Source organism: Aquarana catesbeiana, linkage group LG13, assembly GCF_042186555.1.
Source record: "Aquarana catesbeiana isolate 2022-GZ linkage group LG13, ASM4218655v1, whole genome shotgun sequence".
NCBI classification, from domain to species: domain Eukaryota; kingdom Metazoa; phylum Chordata; class Amphibia; order Anura; family Ranidae; genus Aquarana; species Aquarana catesbeiana.
This window is the reverse complement of record NC_133336.1, coordinates 217,168,108-217,181,357: the sequence shown is the minus strand read 5'-3', so window position 1 is coordinate 217,181,357 and position 13,250 is coordinate 217,168,108. Positions and strand designations below refer to the sequence as shown.

At 48.5% G+C, this 13,250-nt stretch overlaps 1 protein-coding gene across 1 annotated transcript in view; it reads left to right on the top strand.

The window, feature by feature from the left end:
- Positions 1–1,504: 1,504 nt before the first annotated feature.
- The window catches only part of MUC1 (mucin 1, cell surface associated), a 31,193-nt gene continuing 19,447 nt past the window's right edge, over positions 1,505–13,250 (top strand). The window contains exon 1 of the mRNA XM_073608736.1: positions 1,505–1,660. Coding sequence (XP_073464837.1) covers positions 1,615–1,660 — 46 coding nt within the window. The 5' untranslated portion in view covers positions 1,505–1,614. The remainder of the gene's footprint in view (positions 1,661–13,250) is intronic.

Genomic DNA, 13,250 nt, shown 5'->3' with positions numbered 1-13,250 from the left:
AACACTATAGGGGGAGGGGATCATTATGGGGGGAGGGGATCACTATAGGGGGAAGGGATAACTATGGGGGTAGGGGATCACTATAGGAGGGAAGGGACACTATAGGGGGGAAGGGATCACTATGGGGGGAAAGGGATCACTATGTGGGGGAAGGGATCACTATAGGGGGAAGGGATCGCTATGGGGGAAGGGATCACTATGGGGGGGAAGGGATCGCTATGGGGGAAGGGATCGCTATGAGGGACGGGAACACTATAGGGGGGGAAGGGATCACTATAGGGGGGAAGGGATCGCTATGGGGAAGGGAACGCTATGAGGGACGGGAACACTATAGGGGGGGAAGGGATCACTATGGGGGGGAAGGGATCGCTATGGGGGGGACGGGAACACTATAGGGGGAAGGGATCACTATAGGGGAGGAAGGGATCACTATAGGGGAGGAAGGGATCACTATGGGGCGAAGGGATCACTATAGGGGAGGAAGGGATCACTATGGGGGGAAGGGATCGCTATAGGGGGAGGGGATCACTATAGGGGGAAGGGATCACTATGGGGGGAGGGGATCGCTATAGGGGGAGGGGATCACTATAGGGGGAAGGGATCACTATGGGGGGAGGGGATCACTATAGGAGGGAAGGGACACTATAGGGGGGAAGGGATCACTATGGGGGGAAAGGGATCACTATGTGGGGGAAGGGATCACTATAGGGGGGAAGGGATTGCTATGGGGGAAGGGATCACTATGGGGGGGGATCGCTATGGGGGGGACGGGAACACTATAGGGGGAGGGGATCACTATAGGGGGGAAAGGATTGCTATGGGGGAAGGGATCGCTATGGGGGGGGACGGGAACACTATAGGGGGAAGGGATCACTATGGGGGGGAAGGGAACACTATAGGGGGGAAAGGATTGCTATGGGGGGAGGGGATCGCAGTGCCCACCGAGGACTCCAATTGCTATTATACACACTTCCCACACTTTATACATTGTTATCGTCCCCATATACACTTCCCACACTTTATACATTGTTATCGTCCCCATATACACTTCCCACACTTTATACATTGTTATCGTCCCCATATACACTTCCCACACTTTATACATTGTTATCGTCCCCATATACACTTCCCACACTTTATACATTGTTATCGTCCCCATATATACTTCCCACACTTTATACATTGTTATCGTCCCCATATACACTTCCCACACTTTATACATTGTTACTTTTATCTTTCTCTAAATAATGAGAAGTTGTAGAATAATATTTGATTAGCAGAGTGGAGGGGGAGGGGTGCTGGGACCTTTTCCAGGGACAACTTTCCCGGAGTCAGGAGCTCCTCACAGTCACCATTCCAGGACCTTTCCTCCGGGATTTGCCCCCCACCCCCCCTCAGGTGAAATCTGTGGAAAGAGTTAATGGTCTCAAGTATCTAAAAATAAGTCAGTAAATTTGTTTAGTGACCTCACAGGTCCTTCACTGCCGAGTGACACAGAACGCCTATCGGGCGGGGCGGGGGAGGGGGGGGGCTGATCCACCTGCCTACAGGTGCCCGAGGGACTGAAGTTCTGGCAGACGGACAGAAGGAGAGACAGACGTAGGAGCAGCCAAGATGTCCAAAACCAGGACCCTTACCGCCCTCCTCATCCTCGCTCTATGTAAGTGCCGCACAAAATGGGGGTCAGGGGGGGGGTCCTACCAAGTGTAGATGATGGGAATACATTTTGGGGTGTTGGAGGTATCTGAGCCTTAAACTTCTCAAATGGGGAGCGTGGGGTGTTGGGGGGTCCAAAATGTAAACCTCTCCTGGGAGGAAGGTGGGGGGGGGATGTTGAGGGCCCAAACAAAAAAAGGAGCCCCGTGTGATTCTAAGAAGATCAGGTGACATCTGTTCCGAAGATCCAGAATCTGACCTCTGATGGAAATGGTAGAAGATGTAGAAGGTGGAAGGACCCCTTAAGAAGACACAGTCAAGGGACCCTTCAGTCTGGAGAAGAAGAGATTCAAAGGACCCTCCAGTCTGGAGAAGAGGAGATTCAAAGGACCCTCCAGTCCGGAGAAGAAGAGAGTTAAGGGACCCTCCAGTCTGGAGAAGAAGAGAGTTAAGGGACCCTCCAGTCTGGAGAAGAAGAGAGTTAAGGGACCCTCCAGTCTGGAGAAGAAGAGAGTTAAGGCACCCTCCAGTCTGGCGAAGAAGAGAGTTAAGGGACCCTCCAGTCTGGAGAAGAAGAGAATCAAGGGACCCTCCAGTCTGGCGAAGAAGAGAGTTAAGGGACCTTCCAGTTTGGAGAAGAAGAGAGTCAAGGGACGCTCCAGTCTGGAGAAGAAGAGAGTCAAGGGACGCTCCAGTCCGGAGAAGAAGAGAGTCAAGTGACGCTCCAGTCCGGAGAAGAAGAGGGTCAAGGGTCCCTCCAGTCCAGAGAAGAAGAGAGTCAAGGGACCCTCCAGTCTGGAGAAGGGGAATTTTCGGGGACTGAGGCCTCAGAGTTCTCAATACAGTACGTTTTTTCTCCTGCGCAGGTGTCAGCCCCCCAATGTTTTATTGGAGGGGCAAAGCAACAAAATCCCTCTTATCGTAGGAGCCAGAGGGGCAGAATGTAGTGGGATCAATCTGTGTTGGGATCGAATGTACTGGGGCCCGATCTGAGCTGGGATCGAATGTACTGGGGTCCGATATGAGTTGGGATCGAATGTACTGGGGTCCGACCTGAGCTGAGATTGAATGTACTGGGGTCCTATCTGAGCTGGGATCGAATGTACTGGGGTCCGATCTGAGCTGGGATCGAATGTACTGGAGTCTGATCTGAGCTGCGATCAAATGTACTGGGGTCCGATCTGAGCTGGGATCAAATGTGCTGGGGTCAAATCTAAGCTGGGATCTAATGTACTGGGGTCCGATCTGAGCTGGGTTTGAATATACTGGGATAGAATGCACTGAGATCCAATCTGAGCTGAGAATTAGTATTTGGGGTCCCTGTTGAGTAGACCCCCACCCTAAATGTTGTCTGGGAGAACTGGGTCCTCAAAGGTGTTTTGAGTACTAAGAAATTTTTAGAAGACATCGAATGTACTGGGAATGGGTGGGAGCCTCGTAATTTAGAATATGTTTTGGGGTCCCCATCAAATTTAATAGTAGTTAGTTTAATAGTAATAGGAAACTTCATCGCTTGAGGGACAGAAGAGCAGGACACCAACCATTCGGGCCGGGTCTGACCTGAGGGATTTGGGGTCCCTGATGAACATTCCCCGGCCTTAAATATTGTCAATGAGGACGTTGAGTTAAGAGGACATTTGGTTTTTAAAATCAATGTTCAGGAGACACAGAAAGTAGGGTGACAAGATCCATGGGGGTCCCAAAATTGAGGATATGTTTTGGGGTCTCTGCTGAGCATACACCAGCCTTCAACTATTGTGGAGCTGAGGATGGAGCCATCTGGTAGGGATCAGTATAAGCTGTAGATGTTGGGGGGCCCCCAGGATGTGACTTGGGGGCTGCTTTGACAGGGCCATCTTTTAAGGATCAGTTTAAGCTGTAGATGTTTGGGGGGCCCCCAGGATGTGACTTGGGGGCTTCTTCGGCAGGGCCATCTTATAAGGATCAGTATAAGCTGTAGATGTTGGGGGGCCCCCCAGGATGTGACTAGGGTGGCTTTTTTGGAGGGGCCATCTGGTAAGGATCAGTATAAGCTGTAGATGTTGGGGGGTCCCAGGATGTGGCTAGGGGGGGCTTCTTCGGCAGAGCCTTCTGATAGGGATCAGTATAAGCTGTAGATGTTGGGGGGGTCCCAGGATGTGGCTAGGGGGGGGCTTCTTTGGCAGAATGATCAGTATAAGCTGTAGATGTTGGGGCTAAGGATGTGACGGGGGGGGCTTATTTGACAGGGCCATCTTATAAGGATCAGTATAAACTGCAGATGTTGGGGTCCTAAGGATGTGACTAGGGGGGCTGCTTCGGCAGGGCCATCTTATAAGGATCAATATAAGCTGTAGATGTTGGGGGGCCTCCAGGATGTGACTAGGGGGGCTTCTTCAGCGGGGCCGTCTGGTAAGTATCAGTATAAGCTGTAGATGTTGGGGGGGCCCTAGGGTGTGATGGGGGGCTTTAACTATTGTAGAGCTGAGGATGGACAATTGTTTAGGGGAAGAGAAGATGAGGAGGCCACTTGTCGAGCCCTAATATTGGAGTAGATGTTAGGGGGGCCTAAGGATGTGACTGGGGGCTTCTTCGGTAGGGCAATCCGTCACCCATGGTCCTCCACTAAGGGGGTTAATAGAAATTGGTGGTGATTTTCAGCCATGCTAGAAGAATTATTTGTGTGTTCTGAGGGGACAATCCTTCCGCTGCCCCTGGGGTTGAGGTATAAGACGCATTTTATGGGGTTCGGCCATCGTTACGGGGTCAGCCTTTTATCTCTCCTCGCGGTGGGTGGATCTTATGACATTTTATTCTACGTGGAACTGAAAGATCCCCTAATGAAACATGTGAATGTAAAAGAACATTTTTTAAAAAATGTTTTACCTTAATTTTTGAGGAAAAGAAGTTACAATTCAAGATTTGTAAGATTTAGAGATTTCTATCTGTAACCTTCCATGGTTAAATCTTCTGTAGGGATTATCTGGCTGGGAGGAGAACGTTCTTTACTCATTAAGTCTGTAATCTCTTCTCTCCATCAGCTCAGGTGGAAGCTCTTTAATGTTGGAACGTTTCTCATAAGGAGACTTCCTGTAGAAGGTGATACGTTGTTCCGTGAAGGATGTTTATGAGATGAATTGTCCTTCTATTCCGAAAAAAGGGCCATGGCGGGAGCGGCTCTACAATAGTTCATTCTATAGCGGGTGCTATAATATATCATTTCCTTGTCAGATTTCTCTATGGCAACATTTTCTGTAGAAAGTTCCGTAATGTCATCTTCTAGTAAGATTGTTTTATGACGGTGTTCTCCATAAAAGGTTCTGTAATGTGGGCCTGAGGTTAGATTGTTCTATGATAACATTCTGTGTATAAAGTTCTGTAATGTCTTCCTCTGGTTAGATTGTTCTCTATTAATACCCTCTGTGGAAAGTTCCGTAATATCTTCTGGTAATATTGTTCTATAATGATGTTCTCCATAGAAAGTCCCGTAATGTCATCCTCTGGTTTGAATGTTCTAATGTTGATGTTCTCCATAAAAGATTCTATACTGCTGGCCTCCGGTTAGATTGTTCTGTGATAACATTCTGTGTAGAAAGTTCTGTAACATCTTTGTCTGGTATGACTGTTCTAGGATGATATTCTCTGTTCTTTCATGTCGTCTTCTAGTTAAAATGTTCTATGGCAATGTTCTTCGTAGAAAGTTGTCCTATGGTTAGATAGTTCTATGATGATGTTCTCCATAGAAAGTTCTGTAATGTCATCCTTTGGTTTGCTTGTTCTATGGCAATTTTCTCCATAAAAGGTTCTATAATGTCAGCCTCTGGATTGACTGTTCTATGATACCATTCTTTGTAGTAAAGTTCTGCAATGTCTTCCTCTGGTTAGATTGTTCTATGATAAGTAGAAAGTTCTGTAACATCTTTATCTGGTATGACTGCTCTATGATGATATCCTTCGTTCTTTCATGTCCTCTTCTAGTTAAATTGTTCTATGGCAATGTTCTCCATAAAAAGTTCTGTAATGTTATCCTTTGGTTAGATTGTTCTATGTGAACAATCATTGTAGAAAGTTCTGTACGTCTTTCTCTGGTTAGATTGTTCTATATTGATATTCTCTGTAGAAAGTTCTGTAATGTTGTTTTCTAGTTAAATTGTTCTATGGCAATGTTCTCCATAGAAAGTTCTGTGATTTTGTCCTTCGGTTAGATTGTTCTATGATGTTTTCCATAGAAAGTCCTGTAATGTCCTCCTCTGGTTTGATTGTTCTATCACAATGTTATCTGTAGATGGTTCTGTAATGTAGTCCTCTGGTTAGATTGTTCTATCACAATATTCTCAATAGAATGTTCTGTTACATCATCCTCAGGTTAGATTGCTCTATGGCAATGTCCTCCATAGAAGTGTCCATAATGTTATCTTCTGACTAGTTTGTTGTATGATGATGTTCTCTATGGAAAGTTCCTTAATGTCCTCCTTGACTAGATTGTTCTATGATAACATTCTTTGTAGAATGTTCTGTAATTTCTTCCTCTGGTTAGTTTGTTCTTTGACAATGTCCTCCATAAAAGTGTTCATAATGTTATCTTTGTTGTATGACGATGTTCTCTATGGAAAGTTCGTAACGTCTTCCCTGACTAGAATGTTCTATTATAACATTCTTTGTAGAACGATCTGTAACTTCTTCATTTGGTTAGATTGTTCTTTACTGATATTCTCTGTAGAAAGTTCTGTAACGCCTTCCTCTGCTTAGAGTGTTCTATGATATTCTCTGAAGAAAGTTTTGTCATGTTATCCTCTGGTTAGATTGTTCTATGATAACATTCCCTGTAGAAAGTTCTGTGATGTCTTTCTTTGGTTAGATTGTTCTATCTTGATATCCTCTGTAGAAATGTATGTAATGTCTTCTGGCTAGATTGTTCTATGGCAATGTTCCCTGAAGAAAGTTCTGTGATGCGGTCTTTTGGTTAGAATGCTCTATGATGATGTTCTCCATAGAAAGTCCCGTACTGTCATCCTTTGGTTGGATTGTTCTATCACAATATTCTCTGTCGATGATCCTGTAATGAAGTCTTCTGACCAGTTTGTTTTATTACACAGTTCTCTATGGAAGATCCCATATTTCTATGCTCCATAGAAAGTTCTGTTACTGTTACATCATCCTCTGGTTAGATTGTTTTATGACAATGATCTCCATAGAGGTTTCCATAATGTCACAGTCTGACTAAATTGTTCTTTGATGATGTTCTCCGTAGAGAGTTTTGTAATGTAATTTTCTGGTAGTATACTCTCTGTAGAAAGTTCCATAATGTTGATTTCTGACTAGATTTTTGTCTATGACTAGCTTTTCCATAGGAAGTTCTGTAATGTCATCTTCTTGCTAAATTATTCTATGATGATGTTCTCTGTAGAAGGTTCTAAAGTGTCAACCTCTGACTAGATTGTTCTATCACAGTGTTTTCCTTAGAAAGTTCTGTAATGTTGTCTTCTGGTTTGATTGTTCTATGAAGTTGTTCTCCGTAGAAGGTTCTGTAATGTCATCCTTTAGTTGTATTTTTCCATGCCGAAGTCTCTGTTGAAAATCTCAGTAATGGTGTCTTCTGGCTAGATTGGCTATGGCGATGTCTCTGTAGAAAGTTCTGTAATGTTGTTCTCTAGTCAGATTGTTCTATGATGGCGTTCTTAAAGAATTTATATCCGGGATAAAATAAATGGATAAATCCTTGTATGCGTGTGGGTACAGCCTTTATATGTGTTAAAGGGGCTTCATATATCAGGTGTGTCCTGCTGAAAATACCTGCGCCATGTGACCTCCATGTACAATTTCATCGCTTTCCCCCATTGACAGAAGTTTGAGATGGAAATCTGCGACATGAAATAAAAAAAATGTAAAAAAGTTAAAACTATTTGTGAAATTGTGGAAAAAATAGGCAGAATTATCAGATGCCGTATTTCCCGTGGAAGCAAATAAATCACTGCCCTCTCTTTTGGCAATCGAGATAATTGGTGGGGAGATAATTATTGGAGAGATGATTGGTAGGGAGATAATTGTTGGAGAGATTATTGGTGGGGAGATTATTGGTAGAGGGATAATTGGTGGAGAGATCTTTGGTGGTGAGATGATTGTTGGAGAGATTATTGGTGAAGAGAAAATTGATGGGGGGGGGTAATTATTGGAGAGATAATTTGTGGAGAGATGATTGGTGGGGAGGTAATTATTGGAGAGATAATTAGTGGAGAGATGATTGGTGGGGAGATAATTGGTGGGGAGATAATTGTTGGAGAGATTATTGGTGGGGAGATGATTGGTGGAGAGATTTTTGGTGGAAAGATGATTGGTGGGGAGATGATTGGTGGAGAGATGATTGGTGGGGAGATGAGTGGTGGAGAGATGATTGGTGGGGAGATGATTGGTGGAGAGATGATTGGTGGGGAGATGATTGGTGGGAAGATGATTGGTGGAGAGATTATTGGTGGAGAGATGATTGGTGGGGAGAAGATTGGTGGTGAGATGATTGGTGGTGAGATGATTGGTGGGGAGATGATTGGTGAAGAGATGATTGGTGGGGAGATGATTGGTGGGGAGCTGATTGGTGGGGAGATTATTGGTGGGGAGATGATTGGTGGAGACGTGATTGGTGGGGAGATCTTTGGTGGGGAGATGATTGTTGGAGAGATTATTGATGAAGATAAAATTGATGGGGAGGTAATTATTGGAGAGATAATTTGTGAAGAGATGATTGGTGGGGAGATAATTGGTGGGGAGATTGTTGGTGCAGAGATCCTTGGTGGGAAGATCTTTGGTGGGGAGATAATTGTTGGAGAGATTATTGGTGGGGAGATGATTGGTGGAGAGATTAGTGTTGGAGAGATGATTGGTGGAGAGATGATTGGGGGGGAGATGATTGATGGAGAGATGATTGATGGAGAGATGATTGGTGGAGAGATGATTGGTGGGTAGATGATTAGTGAAGAGATGATTGGTGGGGAGATTATTGTGGAGAGATGATTGGTGGAGAGATGACTGGTGGGGAGATGATTGGTGAAGAGATGATTGGTGGGGAGATTATTGGTGGAGAGATGATTGGTGGGGAGATGATTGGTGGAGAGATCCTTGGTGGGGAGATCTTTGGTGGGGAAATGATTGTTGGAGAGATTATTGGTGAAAATAAAATTGATGGGGAGGTAATTGTTGGAGAGATAATTTGTGGAGAGATGATTGGTGGGGACATTATTGGTGGGGAGATGATTGGTGGGGAGATGATTGGTGAAGAGATGATTGGTGGGGAGATGATTGGTGGGGAGCTGATTGGTGGGGAGATTATTGGTGGAGAGATGATTGGTGGGGAGATGATTGGTGGAGACGTGATTGGTGGGGAGATCTTTGGTGGGGAGATGATTGTTGGAGAGATTATTGATGAAGATAAAATTGATGGGGAGGTAATTATTGGAGAGATAATTTGTGAAGAGATGATTGGTGGGGAGATAATTGGTGGGGAGATTGTTGGTGCAGAGATCCTTGGTGGGAAGATCTTTGGTGGGGAGATAATTGTTGGAGAGATTATTGGTGGGGAGATGATTGGTGGAGAGATTAGTGTTGGAGAGATGATTGGTGGAGAGATGATTGGGGGGGAGATGATTGATGGAGAGATGATTGATGGAGAGATGATTGGTGGAGAGATGATTGGTGGGTAGATGATTAGTGAAGAGATGATTGGTGGGGAGATTATTGTGGAGAGATGATTGGTGGAGAGATGACTGGTGGGGAGATGATTGGTGAAGAGATGATTGGTGGGGAGATTATTGGTGGAGAGATGATTGGTGGGGAGATGATTGGTGGAGAGATCCTTGGTGGGGAGATCTTTGGTGGGGAAATGATTGTTGGAGAGATTATTGGTGAAAATAAAATTGATGGGGAGGTAATTGTTGGAGAGATAATTTGTGGAGAGATGATTGGTGGGGACATTATTGGTGGGGAGATGATTGGTGGGGAGATGATTGGTGGGGAGATGATTGTTGGAGAGATGATTGGTGGAGAGATAATTGGTGCGGAGATTATTGGTGGAAAGATGATTGGTGGGGAGATTATTGGTGGGGAGATTATTGGTGGATCCCCAATAGATTCCCTGACTGGTCACCTTCACCCAATCAGCTCTTTCTTCAAGGACCAATTATTGTCAGTAAAGGGTTAATAGAACATTATTTTGGGAATTTAAGAAATCTCTAGCTACCCTGGAATATCAGGATGTCCAATCTGTAGAATATTTGTTCAGGTTGTGGTGGGAATTGAAGGGAAAGGGGGTGCACTCTTCATCCAAGCCAAAAAATCAAGTCTCTGCAGTCTCCTCTCTGGACTCTGCTATCTCTGCGCTTTCCTCTCTGGACACTACTGTCTCTGCGCTCTCCTCCCTGGACTCTGCTGTCTCTGCGCTCTCCTCCCTGGGCTCTGCTGTCTCTGTGCTCTTCTCCCTGGACTCTGCTGTCTCTGTGCTCTTCTCCCTGGACTCTACTGTCTCTGCGCTCTCCTCCCTGGACTCTGCTGTCTCTGCGCTCTCCTCCCTGGGCTCTGCTGTCTCTGTGCTCTTCTCCCTGGACTCTGCTGTCTCTGTGCTCTTCTCCCTGGACTCTACTGTCTCTGCGCTCTCCTCCCTGGACTCTTCTGTCTCTGTGCTCTCCTCCCTGGACTCTGCTGTCTCTGTGCTCTTCTCCCTGGACTCTGCTGTCTCTCCTCTCTGGACTCTACTGTCTCTGCGCTCTCCTCCCTGGACTCTGCTGTCTCTGCGCTCTCCTCCCTGGGCTCTGCTGTCTCTGTGCTCTTCTCCCTGGACTCTGCTGTCTCTGTGCTCTTCTCCCTGGACTCTGCTCTCTCTGCGCTCTCCTCCCTGGACTCTGCTGTCTCTGCACTCTCCTCCCTGGACTCTGCTGTCTCTGCGCTCTCCTCCCTGGACTCTGCTGTCTCTGCGCTCTCCTCCCTGGGCTCTGCTATCTCTCCTCTCTGGACTCTGCTGTCTCTGTGCTCTCCTCCCTGGACTCTGCTGTCTCTGCACTCTCCTCCCTGGACTCTGCTGTCTCTGTGCTCTCCTCCCTGGACTCTGCTGTCTCTGCACTCTCATCCCTGGACTCTGCTGTCTCTGTGCTCTCCTCCCTGGACTCTGCTGTCTCTGCGCTCTCCTCCCTGGACTCTTCTGTCTCTGTGCTCTCCTCCCTGGACTCTGCTGTCTCTGTGCTCTTCTCCCTGGACTCTGCTGTCTCTCCTCTCTGGACTCTACTGTCTCTGCGCTCTCCTCCCTGGACTCTGCTGTCTCTGTGCTCTCCTCCCTGGGCTCTGCTGTCTCTGTGCCCTTCTCCCTGGACTCTGCTGTCTCTGTGCTCTTCTCCCTGGACTCTGCTGTCTCTGCGCTCTCCTCCCTGGACTCTTCTGTCTCTGTGCTCTCCTCCCTGGACTCTGCTGTCTCTGTGCTCTTCTCCCTGGACTCTGCTGTCTCTCCTCTCTGGACTCTACTGTCTCTGCGCTCTCCTCCCTGGACTCTGCTGTCTCTGTGCTCTCCTCCCTGGGCTCTGCTGTCTCTGTGCCCTTCTCCCTGGACTCTGCTGTCTCTGCGCTCTCCTCCCTGGACTCTGCTGTCTCTGTGCTCTCCTCCCTGGGCTCTGCTGTCTCTGTGCTCTTCTCCCTGGACTCTGCTGTCTCTGCGCTCTCCTCCCTGGACTCTGCTGTCTCTGCACTCTCCTCCCTGGACTCTGCTGTCTCTGCGCTCTCCTCCCTGGACTCTGCTGTCTCTGCGCTCTCCTCCCTGGGCTCTGCTATCTCTCCTCTCTGGACTCTGCTGTCTCTGTGCTCTCCTCCCTGGACTCTGCTGTCTCTGCTCTCTCCTCCCTGGACTCTGCTGTCTCTGTGCTCTCCTCCCTGGACTCTGTTGTCTCTGCACTCTCCTCCCTGGACTTTGCTGTCTCTGTGCTCTCCTCCCTGGACTCTGCTGTCTCTGCACTCTCCTCCCTGGACTCTGCTGTCCCTGCACTCTCCTCCCTGGACTCTGCTGTCTCTACACTCTCCTCCCTGGGCTCTGCTATCTCTCCTCTCTGGACTCTGCTGTCTCTGTGCTCTTCTCCCTGGACTCTGCTGTCTCTGCGCTCTCCTCCCTGGACTCTGCTGTCTCTGCACTCTCCTCCCTGGACTCTGCTGTCTCTGCGCTCTCCTCCCTGGACTCTGCTGTCTCTGCGCTCTCCTCCCTGGGCTCTGCTATCTCTCCTCTCTGGACTCTGCTGTCTCTGTGCTCTCCTCCCTGGACTCTGCTGTCTCTGCTCTCTCCTCCCTGGACTCTGCTGTCTCTGTGCTCTCCTCCCTGGACTCTGTTGTCTCTGCACTCTCCTCCCTGGACTTTGCTGTCTCTGTGCTCTCCTCCCTGGACTCTGCTGTCTCTGCACTCTCCTCCCTGGACTCTGCTGTCCCTGCACTCTCCTCCCTGGACTCTGCTGTCTCTACACTCTCCTCCCTGGGCTCTGCTATCTCTCCTCCCTGGACTCTGCTGTCTCTCCTCCCTGGACTCTGCTGCCTCTGCACTGTCCTCCCTGGACTCTGCTGTCTCTGTGCTCTCCTCCCTGGACTCTGCTGTCTCTGCACTCTCCTCCCTGGACTCTGCTGTCTCTGCGCTCTCCTCTCTGCACTCTACTGTCTCTGCGCTCTCCTCCCTGGACTCTGCTGTCTCTGTGCTCTCCTCCCTGGACTCTGCTGTCTCTGTGCTCTCCTCCCTGGACTCTGCTGTCTCTGCGCTCTCCTCCCTGGACTCTGCTGTCTCTGCGCTCTCCTCCCTGGACTCTGCTGTCTCTGCGCTCTCCTCCCTGGACTCTGCTGTCTCTGTGCTCTTCTCCCTGGACTCTGCTGTCTCTCCTCTCTGGACTCTACTGTCTCTGCGCTCTCCTCCCTGGAATCTGCTGTCTCTGCGCTCTCCTCCCTGGACTCTGCTGTCTCTGTGCTCTCCTCCCTGGACTCTGCTGTCTCTGTGCTCTCCTCCCTGGACTCTGCTGTCTCTGCGCTCTTCTCCCTGGACTCTGCTGTCTCTGTGCTCTTCTCCCTGGACTCTGCTGTCTCTCCTTTCTGGACTCTACTGTCTCTGCACTCTCCTCCCTGGACTCTACTGTCTCTGTGCTCTCCTCCCTGGACTCTGCTGTCTCTGTGCTCTCCTCCCTGGACTCTGCTGTCTCTGCACTCTCCTCCCTGGACTCTGCTGTCTCTGCGCTCTCCTCCCTGGGCTCTGCTATCTCTCCTCTCTGGACTCTGCTGTCTCTGTGCTCTCCTCCCTGGACTCTGCTGTCTCTGCGCTCTCCTCCCTGGGCTCTGCTATCTCTCCTCTCTGGACTCTGCTGTCTCTGCGCTCTCCTCTCTGGACTCTGCTGTCTCTGTGCTCTTCTCCCTGGACTCTGCTGTCTCTGTGCTCTTCTCCCTGGACTCTGCTGTCTCTGTGCTCTTCTCCCTGGACTCTGCTGTCTCTGTGCTCTTCTCCCTGGACTCTGCTGTCTCTGCACTCTCCTCCCTGGACTCTGCTGTCTCTGCGCTCCCCTCCCTGGGCTCTGCTGTCTCTCCTCCCTGGACTCTGCTGTCTCTGTGCTCTTCTCCCTGGACTC